Here is an 11258-nt window from a genome sequence, read left to right as displayed (position 1 = left end):
CCCTTAAGATCTCTGCTTTCAGGACTTTGGAAGAAAATGGTGTATATGCAAACAAAATGGATGCCTAAGACTGACTTCTCAATTCTCTTCCAAAACACTTTGCAATGACACAACTAAAAAATATGAATGTACAAATTGAGTGCAAACAATGTGTGTATCATAGACTTTTTTTGTGATGGCAGAATTTCTTCCAGGCCATTGAGAAATTATAAACAGTTTGGACAACAGAGGGCGATGTTGGCACAAATTAGGGGTTTGACTGATGCAATGAAGTGTGTACAGTTTTGGATTTATTGTGTTCATATGACTTTCCCTTCTTTAATTTCCCGAAAGAGTGGTAGCTTTAATGCGCATTTGTGTTTTGACACGTTATATTTCAACTTATTTTGCACTTTCCACATATGCGCGTTTCTTTCTGTTCGAGGAAAATGCTCGACTGATATTCCTCAAACTAGAATTATTTCATTGCAAAGAAACTCAACTATTTAAAAAAAAAATGTTCTAATGATTAATAAGGTACTTTGGGGATAGGATACCATTTTATAATTGTATGTGAATTATTCTCATTGTTATTATGGTTAACTTTATCATTTTTTTAATATGCATAAAATATTGCAATTGAAATGGTGTATTATTCTACCCTTGTTCCATCCGTCACTTTGACAAGTGATCTCATTGGTTGATCGGGCGTCATTTCAACCGGCCTCCCCATTGGTCGGCTGTTTTAATGGGCGTGGTTTAAAACCTCCCCATGATTAGTGCTGCTGAGGAAAATGTGGCCTTAAAGTTAAAGTTGACGGCAGTCGCGGTCTTCACGGTAAGATCCATTTAATTCTACCATTTATTGACATGTTTACGTTTACAAGACGTACAAGTGTGTATTTTGTTGTTGTAGCTGTTTTGGAAACGTTTACACGAGTCAGGCGAACAGGTGTCGCTCGCTCTTCTTGCTTGAGTGTGTCATGTGTTTGTGGTGCTACTTTTAACTAGGCACATCTCCGTTTATCGTATCTTATTATATAAACAATGTCCTCCATCACTCGTGTCATCTCAAAATATTTGTGACTCTGAGATATTTACATTATTAATGAACAACGCAGGTCGTTAAAATCGCCCATAACGTGCTATTTTTACACTGCTTACTATTTTAGATTTAGCTTGATGAGTCCATCATTGGACTTACTGTACAGGAAATGTGTACTTTTTTGATTTAAGATTAGGTTGAAAAAATAAATCTGTCACAAAACAAGTGTATACAGTACCAAGTTCTCCCAAACTACATTACAATAATTAATTTATTGTGTTCTTGGTAATACTATATCAATGTAGCATAGTGACTTTGTAAAATCCTACATCAGAAACCCAACATGACACAGGAAGACCCAGGGGATGCTTGTTTCAATGTTTTCCCTCCCGAGATAATAAAGGCGTTTTGATAAGAGTGCCAGATGTGATTGGAACCCCCCGAAGTGCCTTGTTGTGTCTCTTAAAATCTAAAACCACGCTTCCTTGTTTTATTGTCCGACTTCCTGTTGGCCGTGAGGGGGCATGACTGGTGTTGTTTGCCAGTGATCCTTCACTGATACCATTGACTAAATAAACTTGGAAGATATCCTTTACAAAAATTTCTTATACCAACCAAATGCCGGCCGCCAAAGCAGAAAAGACGAAAGCATCAGTATGAAGGTACTCTTAAATGGGGCAGCACAATTCCCAAAAAGGCTACCCAGCCAGAAAGGATTTCCAAAGATGCCCCGAAAGTACTTCACAATAGTGGCGTTCAAGATAAATAAGTGTTATCAAACTCAGTGAATGTTTTTTTCTCAAACAGTTTTATATCCTGCTACTGTTATTGCGATATCGCCTTTATTGGGACGGAAGAAATGTTCTGTTGTTGGCTTTGGTAAGACGGTAACTGTTTCAGTCTATTATGTCATGCTTGTGCTTCACTTTCCATGCTGATTAGTCATGCCTGGAGGTTGCGGCCGCGACGCGGGGATGACATGCCCAAGGCAAGGCCATGGTGTTCTTTTTTTCTATGTATAGCACATTACATAGACAAAGTAACTCAGTGTACTTCAGACAAGAGGCAACTATAATGCTACTTGTTTCAGTTTTGAGCCGAGTAGCATAAACGCAGTCTGTTGCTCGATTAGCATAGGTTTGTGAGGTTACCACGTACGTTAAGAAAATCGAGCGGACGTGTCTTTAAATGTAAGCCAAGATTGTGAATTATTATGAGACCCTTAGGACAATAATGTTTCAGATTGTGTTCACAATTCTTCGAACTGTCAGTCACATGGCCAACTTAGTCACTTCATAAGATGGGAGGAAGAAAAATGTCTTATGGCATTGGAGAGTTTGTATTTAAATGTGCGTTAGCTATTTTCCTTTTCTCACTTTTTGAACAAATTTGCTGAAGCCTATATGTAAATATGACCCAGTTCTCAGCGAGTATTCATGTACAGTAAGAGTTCACCTCCAAGGCGATCTTAACTTTGGGGATTTCCACTTAAGCAAAAGACGTACTTTAGCTCTGCGAGCGCACTTCCACGCATTGCTCTCAGCTCCTTCCTGTTTTCCGAGGCGTCTTAAGCGCGCCAGAAAGGAAACGCATTGTTCCCAACCTTGTTTGAGCGTCGCCACACTTATGGCAACTGTCGGCGGCAGCGAGCGAGTGGCATTGCGGACAGAGCAGAAAGTGAATCATTTGGACAGAAGAAAAATAAGTGGGGGCCTTAAAATTATTTGGGTGGGCTACAGTACTGTCTTGTATATCTTTTTAAAATACAGTTTAGGTTAAAGGTCAGCTGTGGTGTACACCCTGGATTAGTTCTGAGCCAACTGAAGCATCATACAATAACATACTATCTGTTATGAGCCTTCATGGCATGTTCCCATACACAATATTTACTTGAGGGACTGTTGACTCAAATCTTTAAAAAAAAAAATACAAATCTTTTAGCTGATGTTTTTTTTTTAACCGAGAACCTATTTATAGATTTTTTTTTTCCTTCTCCTCCTCAAGTCATCATCGTCTGCCCACTCATTCAGACAGAGGAAGCGTTGTGTACGTGTCAGCCTTTTGCACAGCGCACGCTGTCAAGTATACGCGTGGTGTTAGCGGTTAGGTTGCAGCCTTGCACACAAAACCACTCCTCAGCACGCCTGTGCGGAAATGCACCAGTGAAATCATCAAGTGTTGCCTGTGAATGTCTTGCATCAAGAAAATATACAATTTGAATTGAAGAAAAACCTGCTCTTTGGCCAACAGTATGTTGCCTCATGACCTCAACCCACCTCTTGCTCTCTCTCTCCTTCCCAGCTCTGTCAAGTTGAATGGGAGTGTGTTGCTCTGTATGGCCATGTGACATTTGTGTGGTAAGTTTGCATCGTGTCCCGAGTTGCTGAGTTATTTACCGAAGGGGCTTATTCTCCTGTTTGCACGTTTCTTATATGCCTGGACAACTGCTAGTCAACTGATAGCGCCTCTTTAGTCAACGCCCGAGAATATTGACAAGTCCTGAGATTAACTACAGCTACTGACAAATGAGCATAGAAATAAAAGTGATTAAATCAACAGGAGATCCCCCCCGCACACACACACACACACACACACACATTAAGCACTGGCTCGCATCAACCAAAAATAATACAATTTTAACACCTTCACACATTCATTGTGGGGTTTTTTATGTTCACTTTCTGTTTGATGGCGAATTTGGATGGAACTTCCTGCCTTACGTTCGCTTTCTGTTTGACGGTGAATTTGGATGGAAATTCCTGTCCGTGTCATCTTTGTAATGCTTCTTTCCAGACACGTAAAGAATGTGAGTCATGACCTGCCAGGCCCTTTGGGATAACGCCGACAGGTTGTTCAACATGGAGTCCAAGGGTAAGTGACGCACGTTTGGTGATACTGTCGATGGAGTTGAAAATAACTTGATCAAGGTGAAAATGAAAGACATTAGATGTTTTTAACCAGCCTACCTAGACTTTGCCTTACAAATATCTGCTCACACAAAATGCAAAACTAGCATCGGTGTTACGGTAACAAATAGCAAAACACGTAGACGGCACATTCAACAATTCGTTCCCTTCTTTCACCGAGCAAAATTTCTTTTCATGCGTTACAAGTCGTCTAATCTCTCTATGACGTCATCAGCTGGCTGTTTCCCGACGGTTCCGGAGCGAGAGCTGTACCGCAGCGTCCAGGCTGTGCTGCCTCGAGAAACGGACGTCCGCCAGTCCCCAGATTGTCACAACAAAGGTACTGACTGTACCATTCAACGTGTAAAATGCAAACGCCGCCATTACAGAATCAGGCAGTGTTCTGATATTAGTCAACCACTCTATTTGAATTTAACACAGTCGTACAAAATTGTGACTCGTTTAGCTAGTCGATGTGTTCAACTCTATGCTTCTGTTTAGGAATTTTAAGATGGACCTTACACAAGAAGGTTGGGAACAGTCCCGCCAACAGCTTGTCTCTACTGTGGGTTCTGATAAAAGAACTGGAGAAGGTGAATCATCTTACTCGCTTTTCAGAAGTCAAAAATGCTCCAATTAATTGAGTCGTCGATTCTTAAACTTGTCGGCAACCGTTTTGCTCATGGAATGATCGTTCAAAGTTATTTTTTTACCTTAGAATAGTCTCAGTCTAAATTGTTGTATTCATACATGAAAATAAACAGATGATCTTGTTTTTTTTCATATTTTATATTATTTTGCGTTGAATCAAAACATTTGCAAACATCTGCTTTTACAAATATTTTGTATCCTCTTGTGTGATATTATTTGGTTGTTCTTGTTTTTATCACTAAACGATACCAAATGAACAGCATTAAATGGGAGTAAAATGTATTTGATAGTGACAACCCTAATTCATTTCCGTGTTTTTAACCATTCGGCCATTAAAGATGATTCTGATTCTGAAGATGTTTGGTTTTCCCTTCAGGCGGAGAGGTGGGACAGCCTGGAATACGTCATTCCTTTGCTCCACACGCTCATGTATGCCATCATTCAGGTATACGTCTGAATTTCAAAACTCCAATAAAATGTCAAGGACACAATGTGTTTATTAAGAACGATTTAATGAACGAGCCAAAGCGAAACATTTTTTGTGCTCGACATCCCAGACAGCCTACATCCCAGATGAGTTGTATAAGCGTGTTTATGACTTCTGTAAGCGACTGCTGACCTACCCTCGGCCCTACTGCACCATTGGGCTCAGCTACACCAGGCGAATAAAAATGGAGCGCTCCTTTCCAGGTATTTATCCGTCTTTTGGTCGCAGACACCCGACAAAGGGTTTTTAGCCTTAAGATCCCTCGCAGGGTTGCTACGGTGAGCCGGTTGAACCAATGCTCACACATGCTACAGGTCTTCTGTATCAGAGGATGGTGGTAGCGGAGCAGAGACTGAAGAATGAGCATTACCCCTTTCAAGAGAGGTACGATATGAATGATAACCCTTCTTGTGACTCAACATAAACTTTGTGTCTGATTGGTTGTAGGATTTTTGTTCTGGCTGATCCGGAGGTCTTTTCTGCTTCCCTGGCACAAGTGCTGTTGGCTGACATTGAGGCGGCATCTTCAAGTTCAGTAGAGCACAAGCGCAGTGTGGTCCAACACTCCATCCAGGCCACTCTAGGAGAGCAGTGCCATGCATCCAACTTGGCGAAGATCTTGAAAGTAAGTACAACGATATTTATTTGTGTCTTCTCGCTTACCGATTACAGTTATGGTAATCCCTCGCTACGTGGCGGTTCCTTTTATTGCAGCTTTTTATCGCTGGTTTTGGAACCAACGATCTGCGTTAAACGAGGGATTACTGCTATAGTATTTTTAAATGAATGTATTTAGCGACTAGTGTTAATTTTGATTTTATGTAAAAAAAAAAAAAAAATCCTCGGCCTATATATGTGTCAAATAAAACATGCTCAATGAAGCTCTGCTCTCCATTGGCACCGGGCCTAATGTAACAGAACACACGCTTTAGGCATACACACCAAGCTGAGACCTTTCCTCTTTTTGCTATTAATACCAAGCCTGGATATATTTATCTTCCTGTGTGTATTTCTGTGTTTTGGAACAGGATATAGACGTGGAGCCTTATTTTCAGGATGTGATTGCAACTGCGGAGCGTTGTGTGGAAGAGGATTGCAGCAGGGTGGGGAGTGCGCTCAAGAGCCATCTTCAGCAGCTACACAGCGATATTGTCACAAGCCCAAACCTGGGTAGGAAATTCACCACAGCACACCAGCCATGTTGTAAGATGCGGAAAAGGATCGTCGTGGATGACTTGAACAGAAATTAGCCACTGTGACCACAGCAACGGTTGATGTAAAACAGGCTGGCGGTCACACGAGACTAAAAGATGTTTCTTTTATTCTTCGGGATAATCACAGTATTTTTTTTTTTTTTCTGTTTCTCGAATTCTATTTTTCTCAATTCACTAATTGACAGGTTTGTTGAAGGACTTGTCGTTCGCCAGTTGTATACGTAATGTTTCTCACACACACACAAAAAAAAAAAAAATGTCCTTGTTGTGTAGAAAAGATTTCTGAATGAAACAAACCAGCCTCACAAAGGACGCGTAGTATTTGCTGGCATATTTGCCTAAATAACTTGTCAGGTTTTGGAATTTACTTAAATTGTAACAGTACAGTAGATAAGTTATTAGCTGAATTGGGAGGGGAAAAAAAACTATTTTACACTTGCAGATGGGAAAACATGATTGGTGAATTAACCTTAACGGCAACATCAAGATCCTACTAAATGGCTTACAGGTACTGGTCATAATTTCATGTATTGCTTAGGTGTGACCACAAAAATAGCAAATACAAGATTTGTTTTTCTATGAACAAGCTTTCCCCGTGTTAAGCAGTTTGTGATCGACATGTTTCCACCATCAAACTTCCTGACAGTGCAGTCAGCTGACGTGTGTCTCATTTATCAAACGTATTTTTTTATTTTTTTTTAATTCTTCCCGGAAATTCACTGCAGTCACGCAGCCGAGCCATTTGACGAAACTGTCGTCGTCCCGTCTCCGAGAAAACGTGGATGTTTTGTTTTTGAATGTCATTGTGACACTTTTGGTCGGTTCTTCTTCCTCCCTCTCTGTGTAGATGCTGCTTCCGTCGGACCGCTTTTTGACTGCCCACTTCCGAATCCTGACATGAGCTTCCACCTGTGGACGGAGGAAGTGGATATCTGTGAGTGGTCCTGCTTATTGTTGGCGGACGGGGGGGGTCTACAGGAAGTTGTTCAGACCAGTCAGCTGAATAGAATCAACAGTTCAACAGGGGTCAAAAACAATTCAAACATTTCCTCTACTTACCCTCAATCATTTTTTTTATCCATAAAAACGGACATTTAGGCGCTATGCAACAAACAATAAGAAATCCTTAGCATAGAGGATAAATTAAGGATAGTCATAATTTTGATCAATATTTATAGGCAAGTCAATGTAAGGCAGCTTCATTTATATAGAAAAATACCGTAGAAAAAAAGATGACCAAAAACCCGTATCCTCTTCTCCACACTCTTAATCGACAGGGCGAGAGGTAGCCAAGTGGCTGCGATCCAGTTCGTCATCAGAGCAGTTCTCCCTCAATCCGGAGCTCGAGGACCCCGAGCTGGGCGACTCGCCGGGTGACCTGATGCCACCCGACAAGACCCGCTTCTCCGTCCTGTCCAACGACAGCGGCATCGAAAGAGACCTGCCCCACGGCGGTGACTCGTTCATCGAATCGGGCAGCGCCGGTGCCTCATGGGAACCCTGCAAGAGGTACTGTGGGGAAAAAAAGATTCGGAAAACAAGACTCAAGGGAGGGAAATTCACAGTTATGTAACTTTAAAAAAAAAAATGCATTACCGAGAAAAAACAAACAAACAAATAAACCAACACACATTGTGTGAACTGTTATGAATCAAATATGGAAACTAGGAGCTACTAATATTCTTAATGCTGAATGATGAAGCCATTTCAATTGGGAAATTATATTTGACGAAATATCCTCGATACAGTTATGAAACAATTTTAATTCAGAAGTTATATTTAATGTTTTAATGGGAACTGGGCCACATCTCCCCCCCCACCCACAGTGAACAAGAGTCTGTTAGGTTGTCCCGACGTGGAGGCATGAAGGTGAAACCGTCTGCCAAGGACAGCGTGGCGCTGATGCAGGTCACCATGGAAGGTCACGCGGGAATACTTGGCGATAAGGGCGGAGGAAGAGCGGTCACACTTCAGAGGAGAGCAGGAAGCCATGCTCTCCTCAGGCAGCAGCGGATTTTTACCGCCAGAATTGTCGTCATGGGCGGTGACGCCATCATGGGCCGCCTGGCTAAAGCCTACTACTGCTTAAGGTGAGGGACTCGATCACATAGAGTAACTTGTGGGTTGGCGATAGAAGGGGAGTAAAGTGACTCAAGTCGCAGGAGTAATGATTGATTGTGTAACTCAAAGATTATTATTCTTATTATTTTTTTGCAGGATTAGAATCTGGACTGACAGCAATGTTTTTTTTGTTTTTTTTTAAATATATTATTGCCTAATGGCCTCTGAACATTGATTGGGCTTCTCATCTGTCTCACCCTCCATTGCAGGAAAAGAGAAGCCCGGAGAGTTTTTCTTAGCATGAAAGTTAACCTGCAGTTTTACTACATCCCTGTTTGTGATTCGCCAACTCCTACATCCTCTGACAAGGTGAGGGAACTTTCTTTCCTTCAACATTTTGTTGTGTGTGTGTGTGTGTGTGTGTGTGTCTGGACTGTTGAACGCTATCACTGTAGTTGTACTAATTCAACTTCTTTATATAGGAGAACATTCAGCGCAAGCACAATCCATGCACTCTTGGATCTTACTTGAGCGTGGTGGACCCGTGGTACAACTGCAACATCAGCAGTTTAGGCTGCATGATGCCCAAACTGGCAAAAATGGTAATCAAAAAAGAAAAGAAGAGAAAAAAAAAAAAAAAAAAAAAGTACTACACGGCAACACAGAAAGTTGCATTTTTAGTCACTTTTAAATGTCTACAGGAAAATAAACACTGATTTTATCAAGAAACGTCACGTCACGGCAATACTTTTGCAGCGTGCAATCAAATCCACAATCCCAATTATGCTTTTACGGCTATGATAATACTCTATTTTAATTAGATTGAACTTAAACTGAATAATACTAGAAATAAATGTTTCCGTAATCATTGTATCCCAAGTAAGCACTTTTTTAATTCTTATTTTTATTCTTAACAAGCAACAAACCAACCCATCGAGGTCAAAAGAGCCATTTGTGTCCGACGTCATTTCCTACTACGTGCGAATGGGCCAGCAGCCAGTCAACTTCAACATCTACTTTGTCAAGGTATTCTGCCTTTTATTCATTTGATGTCTTTGAGGTTTTTTCTTTTTAATTCAATGCATCGTTTAAGAAAAAAAAAACTTATCTTTAATTCCCATTTTATAAAGTCAATGCATGAAAACCATGTTTACTTTTGTAATCAATAAAGTTTTCCATGAACAGCTTACATTTAGCAGCATGACCAAGGAACCAGTGGAAGATGTCTTCCTCACACATTTAGAGGTAGCCGTTCCTCATCTCCGTCACGCTTCAGCGCCCATGAGAGGTGATTTTAAGTTTGCAGGCATGCTGAACTATCCGCGCATACTTATCGACAGCATAATTATCTCTCAAACAGAGAAGTCGAAGAAGAGTGTGGCTGATCCACACGGAGCACTTGTCTGCGTCAGCTACAAAAAAGTGAGGTGTTTTTTTTGTTTTTTTAACAAAACAAAAAAAATGTAGCTCAAGATGCTATTGTTGCTCGCCGTGCGTGTGTAGGTGACACTAAGTGGCCGCGACACTGACAGAGGCCTCCCCATGAGGACGACTGGCGCTCGCGTCAATGCGATTCCCTCGAGTGCAAAAGAAGGTTCATTCGGTTGTCATTATTCCCCACAACAAAAAAAAAAATGTTCCAGCTTGGCGTTAAAGATATCTCTCCATAATTTTAGATCTCAACTCTTTGACACTCACCTTGAAGGAATGGTCAGCAAAAGCTAAAAACAACAACGGGGTATGTTTTCTTCCCTGTTTATTCCCCACACTAGAAATGTCTTTTTCTTTTTTTTCTCCTCCTAACACGACTTTGAAATTTCCAGGAGTTCCAAATCAGGAGCAATAACATCAAGATGTGTTCACTGGAGACTCTCTCCTCACTCAAAGTTACCTTAGACGGAGACTGTCAGAGGATCTATAATGATGTGGAGAGGTAAGAGTCAATCAAGCAGCAATACAAATAAACGGCGTTTTTCTTCGACTGAAGCATTTTACTCGTGTCAATCGATCAAGACCCATCTTGTGTCATGTCATAAAAAGAGCTTGCTGTATTTTTACTATTATTTAGATATGGGGAGCCTTTTTGGGTATAGTCACGGATGTTAAATTGAAATTGCTGGCTCTCCTTGAGCCTGGTTCAATATGGTTTACATGGTTTGAAACAGACACACACACACACACACACAACTTCATCTGCTCTCCGTCCCAAACTACTGGCTCTCTTTTGGTTGTAGTAACCTCAATGTGCGTAGACATGCACACAAAAAGGCAAATGTTTTGTCTTGCTTTTGTGCGTTGCAGCATTGAAATCATTCCCTGCCTTGACCCTGGATACTTTATCCAAAAAAACATGATGTCCAAATTGAAGCTGGGCGAGCACAAGGACGCCGGCCTGAGCAAGTACATGACCAAAGGACTCGGTGTACCCGTCAACACCTTTGCCGGCTTCATCGACTGACCTCTGCGTAAAGATGCTTTGGTGACATATCAAAGCTCAGGTGAAATGGAGTCCTCGGCTGTGGCCACTGTGTTGTTGATTGATATCCAATGTTTTGGACTAAAGGTCGGAGATGTGTTGCGATGGCACATTGTCATCATCATCACGGTCAGTCCTAGTTGAGGGCTTGTCGAAGAGCTGCCACTTGTTATCCAGGGCAAAATGCGATGGCAGATACTCACCTGTGCTTCATATGGATGCGCTGTAAGCAGTCTTTTATGCAGAGACGTCTGTGTAAATCCTGACAATCCGATCATAAATGGTGTAAATAAATGAAGTTTTCACGATTGCCTCGAGATAAAGGGTCTAGTTTGCAGCCATGTGTCACGTCCACCGGCTGACGTTGCGGGATAACTTGGGGTTGGACTTGTAAGAGACAAGCGTAGGGGCCAAAATACAGCGTCACTCGTTCTTCTTA

General features: G+C 41.4%; 1 protein-coding gene across 2 annotated transcripts; it reads left to right on the top strand.

Annotated features, from left to right (window-relative positions):
- The first annotated feature begins 736 nt into the window (after nucleotides 1-736).
- Nucleotides 737-11152, top strand: pik3r6 (phosphoinositide-3-kinase regulatory subunit 6). Of its 2 annotated transcripts, XM_085911461.1 has the most exons (23): nucleotides 737-817; nucleotides 3326-3381; nucleotides 3818-3895; nucleotides 4166-4270; nucleotides 4432-4523; nucleotides 4958-5026; nucleotides 5139-5271; nucleotides 5383-5452; nucleotides 5516-5693; nucleotides 6097-6238; nucleotides 7130-7216; nucleotides 7560-7791; nucleotides 8109-8372; nucleotides 8613-8712; nucleotides 8826-8945; nucleotides 9262-9369; nucleotides 9529-9631; nucleotides 9704-9765; nucleotides 9847-9937; nucleotides 10020-10081; nucleotides 10167-10276; nucleotides 10645-10841; nucleotides 10907-11152. In XM_085911461.1, exons 3-22 carry the CDS (start codon nucleotides 3838-3840, stop codon nucleotides 10799-10801), a joined length of 2343 nt encoding a protein of 780 aa, XP_085767587.1. In that variant the 5' UTR covers nucleotides 737-817; nucleotides 3326-3381; nucleotides 3818-3837; the 3' UTR covers nucleotides 10802-10841; nucleotides 10907-11152. The 2 variants fall into 2 exon arrangements, with proteins under 2 accessions (XP_085767587.1, XP_085767586.1); XM_085911460.1 differs by having other exon boundaries at nucleotides 10645-11152.
- Nucleotides 11153-11258: the final 106 nt, after the last annotated feature.

The sequence above is a fragment of the Syngnathus leptorhynchus genome, chromosome 5, assembly GCF_054491065.1.
Source record: "Syngnathus leptorhynchus isolate UIUO chromosome 5, UIUO_Slep, whole genome shotgun sequence".
Classification (NCBI taxonomy): Eukaryota; Metazoa; Chordata; class Actinopteri; order Syngnathiformes; family Syngnathidae; genus Syngnathus; species Syngnathus leptorhynchus.
Note: the sequence above shows the minus strand (reverse complement) of the source record. Positions and strands in the feature narration are given on the sequence as shown.

Bases quoted from the DNA above. Each gene is read 5' to 3' on its own strand.
- pik3r6 (XM_085911461.1), top strand. From the start codon at position 3,838: ATGACCTGCCAGGCCCTTTGGGATAACGCCGACAGGTTGTTCAACATG. The intron at 7,792-8,108 runs GTACTGTGGGGA...CCCCACCCACAG, and splicing joins TCATGGGAACCCTGCAAGAG to TGAACAAGAGTCTGTTAGGT. The intron at 9,632-9,703 runs GTGATTTTAAGT...TCTCTCAAACAG, and splicing joins CGCTTCAGCGCCCATGAGAG to AGAAGTCGAAGAAGAGTGTG.